We start from the raw sequence: 14,004 nt of genomic DNA on the forward strand, positions 1-14,004 counted from the left end.
AGTGGAGAGATAGTCAAACACTTTATGTTAAGCTCAGTTAACATGTATCTACTATGTTAACCGGCATTTAATTTACATAGTTTTGGCTCCAAGCCGCCGGCAAATCGGTCAGCAGATGATGGACCTTAACAAGCACTCTAAGTGGTCGCTTGGCTCCGGGCGTACTTGTGGATTTTATGTTGTTTTCTTCTTTGTTTTGCGGGGGCATATTACACACCAACAACAGCAGCAGCAGCAGCAACGGCAGCAAGTGTCAAGCGATGCGTGTCAGGCCGACGCGCACTCAATTAAACGCGGCGCGAGCAATCAAAGCAACGGCCAACAAGAGACCACCGTGCGGGATTCGGGTACACAAAAGAAAACAAAACAACAACAAAAATCAAAGCGACCAATTAGAAACATTCGCAGACGGTTGCCAACGACTGCACAATACGCTGTTTACAGCGTATGATTGACTAAGTAAAAACAGTAAAAAGCAAGTAAGAGGTTCTAGTCGGGAGCTCGCGACTAGGGGATACCCTGAACCCTCTTCTTCCAACATCAAATGCATATTACTTTTAGAAGCTATATGTCAAGTTTGGTGACTCTAGCTCTTATTATTTGCCAAAATTGTCCAAAAAACAGGATATCGATATCGATTCTTATCGATTGCTTGGAAACGGAGTAAGTTATCAATTATCGGAAACAAACTCAATCTGCGCGGGCACTAGGAGCACCTACATTCAAAATTTAAAGTCTCTAGCTCTTATAGGTTCTGAGATCCTTGCGTTCATACATACGAACGGTCGGACATGGCTAAATCGACTCGGCTATTGATGCTGATCAAGAATATATATACTTTAAGGGGTCGGAGATGCTTCCGTCTGCCTGTTACATATATTTGAATTTTGCACAAATACAATGTACCCTTGTCCCAATTTTTAATGGGTTCAGGGTATAAAAAGGTAACATAATTAGTGCGATTGGTTAATTTTTAAATCGTGACTGTGAAGTGTCGTGTGACGTGTTCGCCTCTTCTAGAGGTATTTTTGGGTGTGTCCAAACTTCAGATATGCTCGGAGCTAAATAAGCCTATCAAAAAAGGAGGTCTAGTTCTAAAACTGTACGTCATATTGTGGGCGTGATCCAAAAATATTTGATCGATCTAATCTAATCTATTTCTAACATATAGAATAGACTACCTGTCTAATTTGACAAGTTCAGTTTCATTGGTTTCTTTATCTTCTGCTTGACAATTTTTTGTGCTCACTTCCTTATTTGTTCACTTTTTTGTTGTTCTCACTTTCGTAATTCCATTCTTTTCCACTTTTCACATATACATTTACACTGTTGATTTCCACTTTATCATGTACAATTATGTTCCGTTTCACTGTTTCATATGCTTTGGGCTATCTTTAACAGTAGAATTAAATGGGTCTAGCATCAAAAATTGAGAGAGTTATGTATATGAATTCGCGCATATGCGAATGTACACGAGTATACATAACATACATACATATATCAAGTATCAGGAACAAATTGCCTTCGAGCCGACAAAACTGATATGCTCTACTTCACGCTGTGCGCAGAGTATGAAAACAAACAAGAAGCAAAAGGCAAACAAAACGCAAAAATTCTTAAAGCTCACAAAGCTGCGCAGTCGCAGCGGCAGCGGCAGCCGCGCAGCAGCCGTACTGGCGCTGCCGCATGATCAGCGCTCGTGAGAGCGAGCGAGATAGACAGAGAGCGAGTGAGAGTGAGCGCAGAGCAGACTTCTGCTAATGCTGACGCTATCTCTGGCGCGACAGCGACCACGGCAGCGGCTCGTAAATGTTTCGTTGTCCGTTTGGCGCTCAGTTTGACATTTGCACGCGCTTACGCCGGTCGCGCCAGCCGAAAGCCCAGGCCCAGCCGTTGGTTAGTTGTTGTCGTTGTTGTTGTTGTTGTTTTTACATTTGCTATCGCGCTGTATTTGTGTTTTAATTTCGTGCGCTGATTTCATAGCTAATGCAAATATTTGCGTTTAGCTGTTTCTCTGTCATATTCTCTTTTATTTTTGTTTTTGTTTATACATATTTAAATACTAAGCTATGCGTATATGTTTGTGTGTGTGTGTCTCGCCCGAAAAACACAGTGCGCGCCCAACGGCCAATGGCCACAAAAAGTTCAAAGCAATAAAAACTGCAGCAGCAGCAGAAATTGTAATTTTTTTTTTCGTCATTTTTCATTTTTGCATGCGACCGCCGTCACACACACACGCACACACAGCAGCAGCACACGTGTGAGAGCAGAGAGCGCGAGAGAGAGCGAAAACTAAAACAAACAGCAGGCAGCGACGCGAGCAGCGCTGTAATTTGTTTTTTTGACAGGATCGTGTGCTCTCTTAGCAGGAGCTAACGCTCTCCCGTTCGCTCACTTTGCATGTGTGTGTGTGTGTGTGCGTGTTTGTGTGTGTTGCGTAAGTTAGTGGGAACAGTGAACTGAGATCAGCCGCCCCCACGCACCAAAGCAAAACAAAACAAAATAAACAATAACAACTTGCAAAAAAAAAAAAAAAAAAAACTGCTAATGGAATTTGCATGTGCGAGCGAGAGAGGGCGCATTCTTAAGAATCGCAAAGAAAGGCGCAAACAGGCAAAACAAATGACATTTCTACGCTAATCCGCACACACACTCCCCCTCATACACACACACACACACACGATCGCCGACCAATTGGGAGTTGTCAAACAAAACATCGCAAATGGCACCTTTCCATACTTATTGCCATATTGCCATATCCAAAGCAAATTATTTCAATATTTCAAGGTTATGAGTATGACGAACAAAATCTGTTTTTAGTTCGCTGCTGTTGTTGTTGTTGTTGTTGGAATGGGTTGGCGGGCAATAAAAATGCTAAAAAGCTGAAATTAGCTTACAGCAAAAAAAAAAAAAAAGAGAAAAAAACCACACACATTTTTTGCCGTCATTCAAAGTCAAAGTTATGAAAAGTTCAGCGAATTTTTGTGGCAAAACATGCAAAAAGCGCACAAAAGAATGAAAATCACAAACACTAGAGAACCGTAAAGAACTGAAAAACCCCATTAACCCAAGTCAAGTGCTCGGCACATTGTGGCATAAATACATACATATGTATTGGGGGATCGTTGCCTGAGCTCCGAGCACGTGCGTCGGACAAAGGGAATACAGCTAAAGCACTTTTGAGTAATTGTTTGCGGGCACACAATCTGCATCAGCTTCTCAGCTGTTAATTAGCTAACTAATAACTCTTTTATTAGCCTTTTTTTTTCAAGATTAGAAGTTGGTATTTTCTTGTACTATATTTCATTTGAATGTATTTTATTTGGTTAGTATTTGAAATTCTAGTGCTCCGTCTCTTCTTTATTCAAATGTTCCATTCCATTTGCATTAAGTTAGTATTTTTTAATCAATACTTAATTTTCATTTGGTTGGTATTTAAAATACTAGCATTTCGGTTGTAATTCATTCAAATGTTCCATTCCATTTGCATTAAGTTAGTATTTTTTTATCAATACTTAATTTTCACTTGGTTGGTATTTAAAATACTAGCATTTCGGGTGTAATTCATTCAAATGTTCCATTCCATTTGCAATTAGTTAGTATTTTTTTATCAATACTTAATTTTCACTTGGTTGGTATTTAAAATACTAGCATTTCGGATGTAATTCATTCAAATGTTCCATTCCATATGCATTTAGTTAGTATTTTTTTATCAATACTTAATTTTCACTTGGTTGGTATTTAAAATACTAGCATTTCGGATGTAATTCATTCAAATGTTCCATTCCATATGCATTTAGTTAGTATTTTTTTATCAATACTTAATTTTCACTTGGTTGGTATTTAAAATACTAGCATTTCGGATGTAATTCATTCAAATGTTCCATTCCATATGCATTTAGTTAGTATTTTTTTATCATAACTTAAGATGGTATTTAAAATTCTGGTATTTCATGCCTTATTCAAACGAATTTTTCATTTTCAATTCGTTTCGTTCCTTGACAAATTAATTTGTTGCTTTGTTTCACATTCCACCGTTCCATATTTCACATACGCCTACACAATTGGCATTCCTCTTTAGCGTAGCATTATTTCTATGTCCTTCTTCTTGATTTTCTGATAAACTATTTTCATTTCGACTGTTTCAAGTGAAATGTCGAATATTAATTTCCGTTTTGTTTCCTATTCCTTCTCTTTCCCTATTACCACTGTACCTTGTCCAGGTATATTCTGTTTCATATGCAATGAATCTCTTTTGAATTCCCTTCAATTTAAACATGTTGCCTTGTTCTATTTGTGTTTCACATTAAATTAGTTCAGCTGCTTTCTGTCGCTTGTTCTACTTGTTTCCATTTCCATTTCGTTTCCCATTTCAATTCCATTCTTCTTGCATTTGACCTTTTACACATTATTTACTGAAAATATCTCATCAAAGCAAGCAGAAATGTGGCAAGACTTTTGCGTACTCCTCGCACTGACTCAGCGCATATCTAATCAATGTTATATTGTTTTACTAAACAGATAAGATTAAAAACTGGGCGTTACATTGGGATTGCTTGCGAATCGCTCCCCCAGTGCCACATTAACCAAGTAAATCGCTTCAATTGATTGTCAGCGCAGCGAGGTGTCTTACAGGAAACGCAATTTGGCTTTTATTCAATTTCCTTCCATGCGTGAGTACGATTCAATAGAGTCCATTAACAAGAGAGTTCAACAATTAAAGAGTTCTTCAAAGCACAATTTGTGTGTGTCTGTATGTGAGTGTAATTGTGTGTGTGTGTGTTGAGTATGTGTGTATGTGTCTGTGTTGCATCCGCTGCAAGCTGTTTACTCAAGTAGAAAGTATTTATCTATATGTCCATCTCTCTCTTTCTCTCTCTCTCTCTCTCGTTTGATCTTGCCTAAATCGTTATCGATTTTTATTAACAGCTTATTAACTAATGTCTATCGATTATTGTGTAAGTTGTTATCGAAATTTTGATTAATTTCATTAGCTTAGACATTCCGTCCACTTCTTAGACGCTTGTGCAGGGATTTACTACTATATAATATAGCCTTATTGGAAGAATCGGTCGAAAGATTAGCTTTTGTAGAGGAAAGTTATATAAATCCAACTGAAACTTTTGTGCATACTGTTATCGATTATTTGAACATTGTTGGTGCCATTTTGTCTACTTTTTCACAAATCTGTTAAATGTGTTATCGATTTTTTTATCGATTATTGCATTGTCTTGAAGGAACAGAAGCAGAGCAAGGTGTCCCCTCGTTTCCCACCGGAATAGTTTATCGTTTATCGTTTTAGAGCCACAATATTAATCGGTGTTATCGATTTTAAATAAGCTAGAACGCATTTGCTCGTTCTTTCTTCTATTTTGCGTAGCTCACAAGGAAAACGCCAATTTTTGCTCTTGGCGAATTTTATCAAAACCCACAAATTACATCACTTTAAATAATCGATAGCTCAACTGACCATTACGATGTGTCTGTCTGTGTGTGTGTGTTTGTGTGTGTGCGTCAGCGTCTAAATGAAAAATCTCGTGACTAGTTCCCAAATATTTGACCAGCTCTTTCCTTTACACAAAAGCAGTTGAAACCGGAAGAGAGGCGGCCAAAAGGGGGCATGCACACAGCTGTAACCCGACATCGACGACTGATGACTACATTTGCATACCCTTGCTGAGGGTATTATGATTTAGTCGTCAAATGTAAAGTATATATATTCTCGATGAGCCGACTTGTCTGTCCATCTGTTTCGTTGCGAATGAGTCTCTCACTTCTCTCTAGTTTCTTCTTTCTGTGGCAGGCAGAACATAAATATGTCGGAATTGGCCGGATCGTAGCACTATAACATATAGCTGCCATAGGAACGATTGGTCGAGAAGTAGGTGCTTCTATGGAAACAACTTATCTATCCATATCCCATGACTATATTATATGAAATTATAGAAGGGAGGCGGTCGCAAAATATTCTGTTTTCTCGCAACATCTGCAAAGGGTTTAGGCATATGTCTGATAGGGTATTAAGTCGTCGTTGTGCCGTAGACATCCGCACTTTCTCGTCTCGTTTAAATAAAGCTCTATAAACAAATGAAATGCCCATAAACAAACGGCAAAGCATAATTGCCGATGTTTGCGTTATGGCGACGACGAACCTGGGAGTCTATCTGGAAGCGTCTCTTTGTGTGGCGCGACCTCCAAAACTCAATTAACAGCATTTGTCACTGATTGGAACCGAACGACCACCAACTACCAACTGTGTGTACTATGAAACTTGATCGTGGCATAAAGTGCCGTTAGTCGCTGATTCAATTAGAACAATATACGAGATATTTAGTTGATGACAATGATGATCGACACATTTCGTAACGCCTAAATGTGTAAACTATGTGGAAATATCGAATCGATCATCATTTATCGATCTCTTAACGCATCGAATATGTCCGAAGAGAGAGAAACTTACTCTGCGTGATGATAATGATAATCGAGACATTTCGTAACGTAACTATGTGGAAATATCGAGTCGATCATCATTTATCGATCTCTTAACGTATCGAATATGTCCGAAGAGAGAAACAAAAGAGAAAATTATTCTGAGTATGATGTACAAGATGATGACAATGATGATCGACACATTTCGTAACGCCTAAATGTGTAAACTATGTGCAAATATGGAATCGATCTTAATTTATCGATCTCTTAACGCATCGAATGTGTCCGAAGAGAGAAACAAAAGAGAAACTTACTCTGCGTATGATGTACGAAAATGATGAACGACACATTTCGTAACGCTTAAATGTGTAAACGTTGTGAAAATATCGAATCGATCATCATTTATCGATCTCTTGATGTATTGGATATATCCGGAGAGAGAAAAACAAAAGAGAAACTTACTCTGCGTTCACGTTCAAATAGACGATAGAATGATACTAAATCGTTAACCAGCAAGGGTTTAAGTCTAATCAATATCAACTTGCCTAATCAATGCCACTTGTGCAATCGTTTTCACCTACCAATTTGGTGCTTCTAGCTTTCATGAGGTCTGAGCTCTGATCGAAAAACTGGATTTCGATATCGATATTTTGATCGATGTCATGGAAACCGAGCAAGTTATCGATAACCGACGTTCTTGTAGGTTATGAATTTGATATTGTGAGTTTCGTTGATTAAATCGATAGCGATATTTTGAGCGATTTCATGTAAACAGGAAAGATTTGGGTAGACATAATGGGAAACAACGTTCATATATGTTCTGAGTTTGGGTTTGTCAGTTGCCATGACTAGATCGACTATATATATATATATATATATATACGATATACGATATATATGGAGTATATAGAATTTTTGCTGTGAAAGTAGTTTAAATCATTTTTGGTAGCCAGAGAGGAAAAGGTCAAGCACCTGCAAAAGTGTGGCGAATCTAGCCTAGGCTTAGTTATAGATATTAATGCAAAATGTCAGACAGGAATAACACGAATATATACTCAATATTTCTTTTCGCACTCTGGAAGAGTGTACGAAAATCCGCAAAATGTCGCCAAACTCGCAAATCTAATAAATTTTAAAGATAAGTTAACAGTTGCATATGTGTCATATGACTAGGAATCAAATTGTGCTGATAAAACACACACAAAGAGAGAGAGAGCCAGTTAGACATGTTAACAAACGAAGTTAAAGGTTCAGCCATACGCTCTCCTGCTATCAAACTGTTGACAGTAGCTTCTGGCAAATTTGACAGCCAGTTGAACATGCTGTCAAACGAAGTTAATGTTTTGCAAAGCTGTTCGTTACCTCTCAAACTGTTGACAGTAGTTTATCTGCTTCTGTTAAATTTGACATTAAGTTACATGCTGTAAAAGCTAAGTTAACATTGTTGTTAACATTTGAGCTGCTTGCAGCTAACATGGTGTTAACATGATTTAGTTATGCTTATGTGACGTTAACATTCACATCCTCTGAAAAAATGAAAGCAGGACAAATTAAGGAGCTAATAGAACACAAATTAAAAATACAGTGACTAGGAATCAAATTGTGCTGATAAAACACACACAAAGAGAGAGAGAGAGAGCGAGACATGCACACCAAAAGCATTGATAAGAAGAAAGAAAAACAACAGGTTCTAGTCGGTAGCTCCCGACTAGGGGATACCCTGAACCCTCTTCTTCCAACATCAAATGCATATTACTTTTAGAAGCTATATGTCAAGTTTGGTGACTCTAGCTCTTATTATTTACCAAAATTGCCCAAAAAACAGGATATCGATATCGATTTTTATCGATTGCTTGGAAACGGAGTAAGTTATCGATTATCGGAAACAAACTCGATCTGCGCGGGCACTAGGAGCACCTACATCTAATCTAATCTTTCAAGTCTCTAGCTCTTATAGGTTCTGAGATCCTTGCGTTCATACAGACAGACAGACAGACATGGCTAGGTGGACTCGACTGTTGATGCTGATCAAGAATATATATACTTTAAGGTGTCGGAGATGCTTCCTTCTGCCTGTTACATACATTTGGCTTTCGCACAAATACAACATACCCTTATACCCCTTTTTAATGGGGTAAAACACCTTCGGCGATAAAAACATTTTATTTTTTGCTCTCTTATCAGCGCCAATGAAACATTTGGAAACGGAACAACGGAACAGCAACTGAAGAGAGAGAGAGACAGAGAGAGAGAGAGGGCGTGAGTGTGAGAGGGAGCTCAAAAAGCCGCATGTGTATTGAACTGAAGCGTGAAACGAAACAGAATACCTGAAACAGAGACACAAACGCAGAAGCAATATCGACGGCAAACGGCGCACAATTCCCCTCAGATTATAAATAATTTGCGATAAGAACAGCATACAGATATATCTTTAAAAAAAGAAAATCGAAATTCTATAACGAAAAAGGACGCCTTGAAATGCGTAACATCAAAAATCTCAAAGATCCCACCGGCGTGCTGCTGCTCTGGCTGCTCTGGCTCTGCCCGACGACGACGGCGACGTCGACGTCGACGTCAACGTTTTTGCCAAAGGTCAGCTGCACCGAGCACGACACAACAATCACCTGCGATTGCAACAACGATGATCAGGTGAGTGCCGCGTGTGTCTGTGTTTACACTCAGAAAAATAAAGAAAGAAAGCAAAGCGAAGTGCAGACGAGCTAGCATTTGCCTAAAGTAAGCTCAAAGTTCTTAAACGAGTATCAGTTCTTTTAACTCTCCACTTTATTTAATGCACATTTTGTTCTTAATTCAAGAGTTTTTCTCTTCATTTTGTGCAATTTGAAGTACTTAAGTTTGAAATACTTAAACGGAGCACAAAGTTCTCTTTACAAGTTTTCACTTATTTAAAAAAAGAAACTCTCCAACGTAAAGCTCAATTTAAGCACATTTTTGTGCTTCTTTTAAGCCTGAAAATTATTGTGCCTGATATATGCAACTTAATTGAAGTCTTTTTGACTTCTTTTTAATATTGACGAGTCAGAAATGATGTCGAAAGCTGTTTGAGCAATTTCTTATGTTTAATTCAAGTTGCAAAATTCTTGAAATCGACTTAATTCAAGTCTTTTTCACATGCTTTTGATGTTGACTAGTCAAATATGATAAAGAACTTTACTGAGGCACTTTTTGATGCTAAATACAAGTTTTAATAGACATATGAATAATATTTTCTACTTAATTCAAGCCTTTTACGCTTATCTTCAATATTGAGAAGCCAGAACCCAATTCATGTTGAAAAATTCTTGTCATTAACATTTTGGACCTAATTTAGGCCCCTTTCGCTGACTCCTAAGATCTACGAGTACAGAATGATTCATGCTGCATTCAATTGAAATTCGCTCGTTCTCACTGACAAGTTAGTTTGTCGTTTTTCTCTGAGTGTAGATAGGCAATCTCTTAACCATATGCTAACACTCAACTACCCCCCATCTCCTCACCCAGGCCATGCTGATGCCGCAGCTGCAAGGCGCCGTTTTTCAGGTGGAAGTACGCAATTGTCGCGATTTAACCGTGGAGCCAAATACCTTGGACAATACCGAGGGTCTGCGCAAGATCAACTTTAAGCACATCAATCGCCTGATGCTGCAGCAGAACGCATTAAGCGCGTCCCGCTATGCCAGCAACAAGGCGCTAATTGTTGAGTTCGAGAATGTTAACTTTCAGTTAATCGATTCGCATGCCATCAGCGGAAACATCGAGGAGATCTCATTCACCGGTGGACGCATCGAGCAAATGCATCCATTTGGCTTCACCACCATCAAGGATAGTGCCATATTGCTCAAATTGGACGGAGTTACCGTACAGCGCCTCGAAAGTCAGGTGAGTTAAAAAGAGTTGCAAGTCCCTAGAAAGTGGAGATCTTTAGTGTTAGCAGAGGAACTGTTAAATGCCTGTTTACTTTGACAAGCGGTTAAACATGCTATCTAAACTAATGATTTGGCAAGCTGTTCTCTTCCTGCCAAACTGTTGAGAGTAGTCTCTTTGCTGCTGTTAAACTTAACATGTAGTTTGCCTATCTGATCTCTTCATGTCAAACTGTTGCCAATAGCTTCAATTAAGTTTGACAGCCAGTTGAACATACGGTTGCCAATAGTTTATCGGCTTACGTTAAATTTAACAGCCAGTTAGACATGTTAACAAATGAAGTTAAAGGTTCAGCCATTCGCTCTGCTGCTATCAAACTGTTGACAGTAGCTTATCTGCTTCTGTTAAATTTAACATTAAGTTACATGCTGTAAAAGCTAAGTTAACATTGTTGTTAACATTTGAGCTGCTTACAGCTAACATGATTTAGTTATGCTTAAGTGACGTTAACATTCACATCCTCTGAAAAAATGAAAGCAGGACAAATTAAGGAGCTAATAGAACACAAATTAAAAATACAGTTTGATGTCAAGGAGCTAAGCTAGGAATTTGGGCCATAGAGTTTTGCAATCACATCTAAAACTTATCACTTGATTTTTTACAGGCTTTCAAAAAGTTTGCCGTGGAGAAGCTGATAATTAGCAATTGCAATTTCATTGGAAATTTGCCAACGCGCGCCTTCTACGAGCTGGAGGTGACCAACGAGCTGGCGCTGCGAAACAATCAGTTCCAGGAGGTGCACTCGCACGCCTTCTCCTTCAAGCGTAAGTGCAGCCGGAAAGAATCAGCTCTTTTGTATCGATTTAATATATATGTCTCATGCAGTCATATCAAAGCTGAGCCTGAGCGAGAATCGGTTTGCGGCCGTCGATGGCGAGTGGCTGGAGGCGCATATACGGGACGCGGTCACGTTGCGTGGCAATCAGTTTGGTGGCACCAGCGAGATTGCATTTCGCAGCCTGTTCGTGCATCGCGACTATCAGCTGAGCGAGCGGCTGGAGCTGCGCTTTCACAACAACACGCTGCACAGTTTGCTGCCCGGCGGCAAGAGCCTGGATCAGGCGGCGGCAGCGGGTGCGGCGGCGGCATCGGCGCCACCTCAACCGCTGCGTTTCAATGAGCGCTTCGCGCTAAGCATACGCCAGCTGTGCTACGACAATGTCTGGAGCTGTGACCAGCTGGACACGAGCACAGAGCCGCCGCAGCCGCGCGCCGAATTCTTTCGCCAGCACAGCGAGCAGCTGCTGTTCCGCGTTGCCGCCACAGTCGATGGCACTCACACGTCATTTATGCCACTGCGTCAGCTAATTGGCGAACAATGCCAGCGCCGCAGCTATACGGCCTACATTGTGGCTGGCAGCGTGCTGCTGTTGCTGCTGCTACTGCTGCTGCTGCTGTTGCTGTGGTGGCGACTCGCGCAGCGGCGGCGGCGACGCAAACTGGATGTGGTGCAGCCGGAGCCGCGCACCTACAAGGAGACGCAGATTGTATACCAAATCGAGAACGCAGGCCTGCTCAAGACTGATTTGTAAAGCTACAAGCCACACACACAAACACACAAATCACACACAATTCACACACACACAGCTGACAGACGCTAGCTAAAGCAGAGCGACGCGGCGCACCACCAAGAACCACCAAGAGTGACCTTTCGTTGTACCAAATTCATAGCCTACGCTTAGTTTGTATCGTGTAACATTATGCTATCCATCCTATCTATATAATATCGCAACTATGTTAAACCTAAAACCTATATAAGCTGTAAATATGAAAAACGACTTACTTTCGTGATTATTAATATTCATTTAGGGTTTAAGTTTTAAGACTTGCGTCAGCAAACAACTTAACAGTATGCTATTAACATTCAGCACGTTGACAGTGCATGTTATGTTAACGTTCAGCAAGTTGACAGTGCATCTTATGTTGACATTCAGCACATTAACAGTGTATGTTATGTTAAGAGCAAAGCCTGAACAATTCTTCACTGATATCGCTACAATAGATTTCGCTCTGTTGTTCGAAAGGACTAAGTAGAAAAGAAGTGCAGTGACTAAATAAACAGTGACATGCATTCGAATGTTAGTTAACATGTTTCTTAACAGTGCATCGTTAACATAACAACAAATACTCTGAAAAATCTCTAACGCAACTCTTCAAATGGTTAACATTTCGTATTAAACTCGGCAGGTTAATGAGAAATTATAATCATGGTGAATGGCACTTACCCAATGGGCAGATATGATTCCAATGCCTGATGCACGGTTAAATGCGGTTCGGATAGCGCAAAGCCCTTGGAGAGCAGCGAATGGTGAGCGCTAATTGTTTCCTCAATGCCGCTCATGTCGTCCATGTCCTTGTCATCTGCACAAAATTGATTTAAACAGATTATGAGAATATGAATAAGAACAGCAAAAGATTCAACATAAATATCTAAGAAGTAAGAGAGAACTAACTACGGTATGCCGAAGATTAAGTATGTCTGAAAAAATATGGCATGAAAGATTAGTATATAGATTATTTCTGTGTCTGACGCTTATAATTGCCAAACGTGCTTAGTATATCTTGAAAAAGAGCAAAGTTTTCCATATATTAAATCATTTTCCGGCTTTTCGCCAGTAGAGCTCTATAATATAGCAGTCCCATGTTGTACAGATTTTAAGGATGCGTAAGGATCATGAAAAACCACGTTTGCTGAAGCTATAAATATAGGAAACAAACACCTTTCGCTTGAATTTGACTGACATGATAATCCAATTCAGCCCATCCTGACATAAATACTGCCTGCAAGAGAAAGACAAACCTACACAAGAAAGGTACACAGACAGACGAGCCAGGCTATATTGACTAGGTGTTAAGGTGAACCTACAAAATACATACTACGGAAGAAGAAGGAGCCCATGAAGTTCCTTCTCCTTCCGTGAGTTCTCCAGGCAAAGTTAAACAACCCTTAGCAAGGCTGAAAAAAGTACGCCTCTAAAGTACCATCAACAAAATTAAGGCCATGCCATGGATAAATTCCTAGCTTCTCTTCAAATTTCAGACATGCTTGCGCAAACACAAGCTGTTATGACGTACCCGGCAGATGGAGATCCTTTTTCATGAGATTGGCGCTGCACATGCCGCCCAGATAGGCCAGCTCCTGTTCCAGTCGTATCAGACACGAATTGCTGGCATTGATCTGAGCGAGAGGGCAATAGTTTGGTATAGTTAGACAAAAGTTGGATGATATATGTTCGAAAATGTGTCGCTTACCGCCGTGGGATTGTCGTAGCCAACGACCAGACACTTGAAGCCATAGCGATTGTTGTGCGGATCCTGGGCATAGAGTGAGGCCGTCTCCAGTGAGAACTCGACGCAATTGCCGGGCAAAATCAGAACGTTCTGCAGCCAATTGGAGGCGCTGAAAGCGTTAGAAAAATGCAATGAGAAATCAATTGGAATACGCGAGTATATATATATAAATTGAGTGCGTACGTATTGAACTTCTTGACCACAATCCAATCGTGATCGACTGCATCCAATTGACGCAGTGGCTGCGTGCCGGGCGTGCGACAGCAGCTGGTCATCTGTAGCTGGGCATTATGGGCGCGTCGTGCACTCACATTATTATCGAGTATATCATAGTAGTCCTCTCCAGCAGCAGCAGCAGCT

The 14,004-nt window shown here is 40.1% G+C and overlaps 2 protein-coding genes across 3 annotated transcripts in view; one reads left to right on the plus strand and one right to left on the minus strand.

The window, feature by feature from the left end:
• LOC115766822 (E3 ubiquitin-protein ligase highwire) overlaps positions 1 to 14,004 on the minus strand; it is a 66,965-nt gene that overhangs the window by 32,333 nt on the left and 20,628 nt on the right. The window contains exons 11-14 of the mRNA XM_030710858.1: positions 13,828 to 13,950; positions 13,606 to 13,753; positions 13,429 to 13,531; positions 12,579 to 12,714 (exon numbers count right to left, since the gene is read on the minus strand). Coding sequence (XP_030566718.1) covers positions 12,579 to 12,714; positions 13,429 to 13,531; positions 13,606 to 13,753; positions 13,828 to 13,950 — 510 coding nt within the window. The remainder of the gene's footprint in view (positions 1 to 12,578; positions 12,715 to 13,428; positions 13,532 to 13,605; positions 13,754 to 13,827; positions 13,951 to 14,004) is intronic.
• LOC115766901 lies at positions 1,845 to 12,131 on the plus strand. Of its 2 annotated transcripts, none has more exons than XM_030710979.1 (5): positions 1,845 to 1,896; positions 8,614 to 9,078; positions 9,931 to 10,308; positions 10,958 to 11,117; positions 11,179 to 12,131. In XM_030710979.1, exons 2-5 carry the CDS (start codon positions 8,908 to 8,910, stop codon positions 11,883 to 11,885), a joined length of 1,416 nt encoding a protein of 471 aa, XP_030566839.1. In that variant the 5' UTR covers positions 1,845 to 1,896; positions 8,614 to 8,907; the 3' UTR covers positions 11,886 to 12,131. The 2 variants fall into 2 exon arrangements, with proteins under 2 accessions (XP_030566839.1, XP_030566838.1); XM_030710978.1 differs by lacking the exon at positions 1,845 to 1,896 and adding an exon at positions 4,531 to 4,673.

Source organism: Drosophila novamexicana, unplaced genomic scaffold (genome assembly GCF_003285875.2).
Source record: "Drosophila novamexicana strain 15010-1031.04,08,12 unplaced genomic scaffold, DnovRS2.1 tig00001270-arrow-arrow-pilon, whole genome shotgun sequence".
NCBI classification, from domain to species: domain Eukaryota; kingdom Metazoa; phylum Arthropoda; class Insecta; order Diptera; family Drosophilidae; genus Drosophila; species Drosophila novamexicana.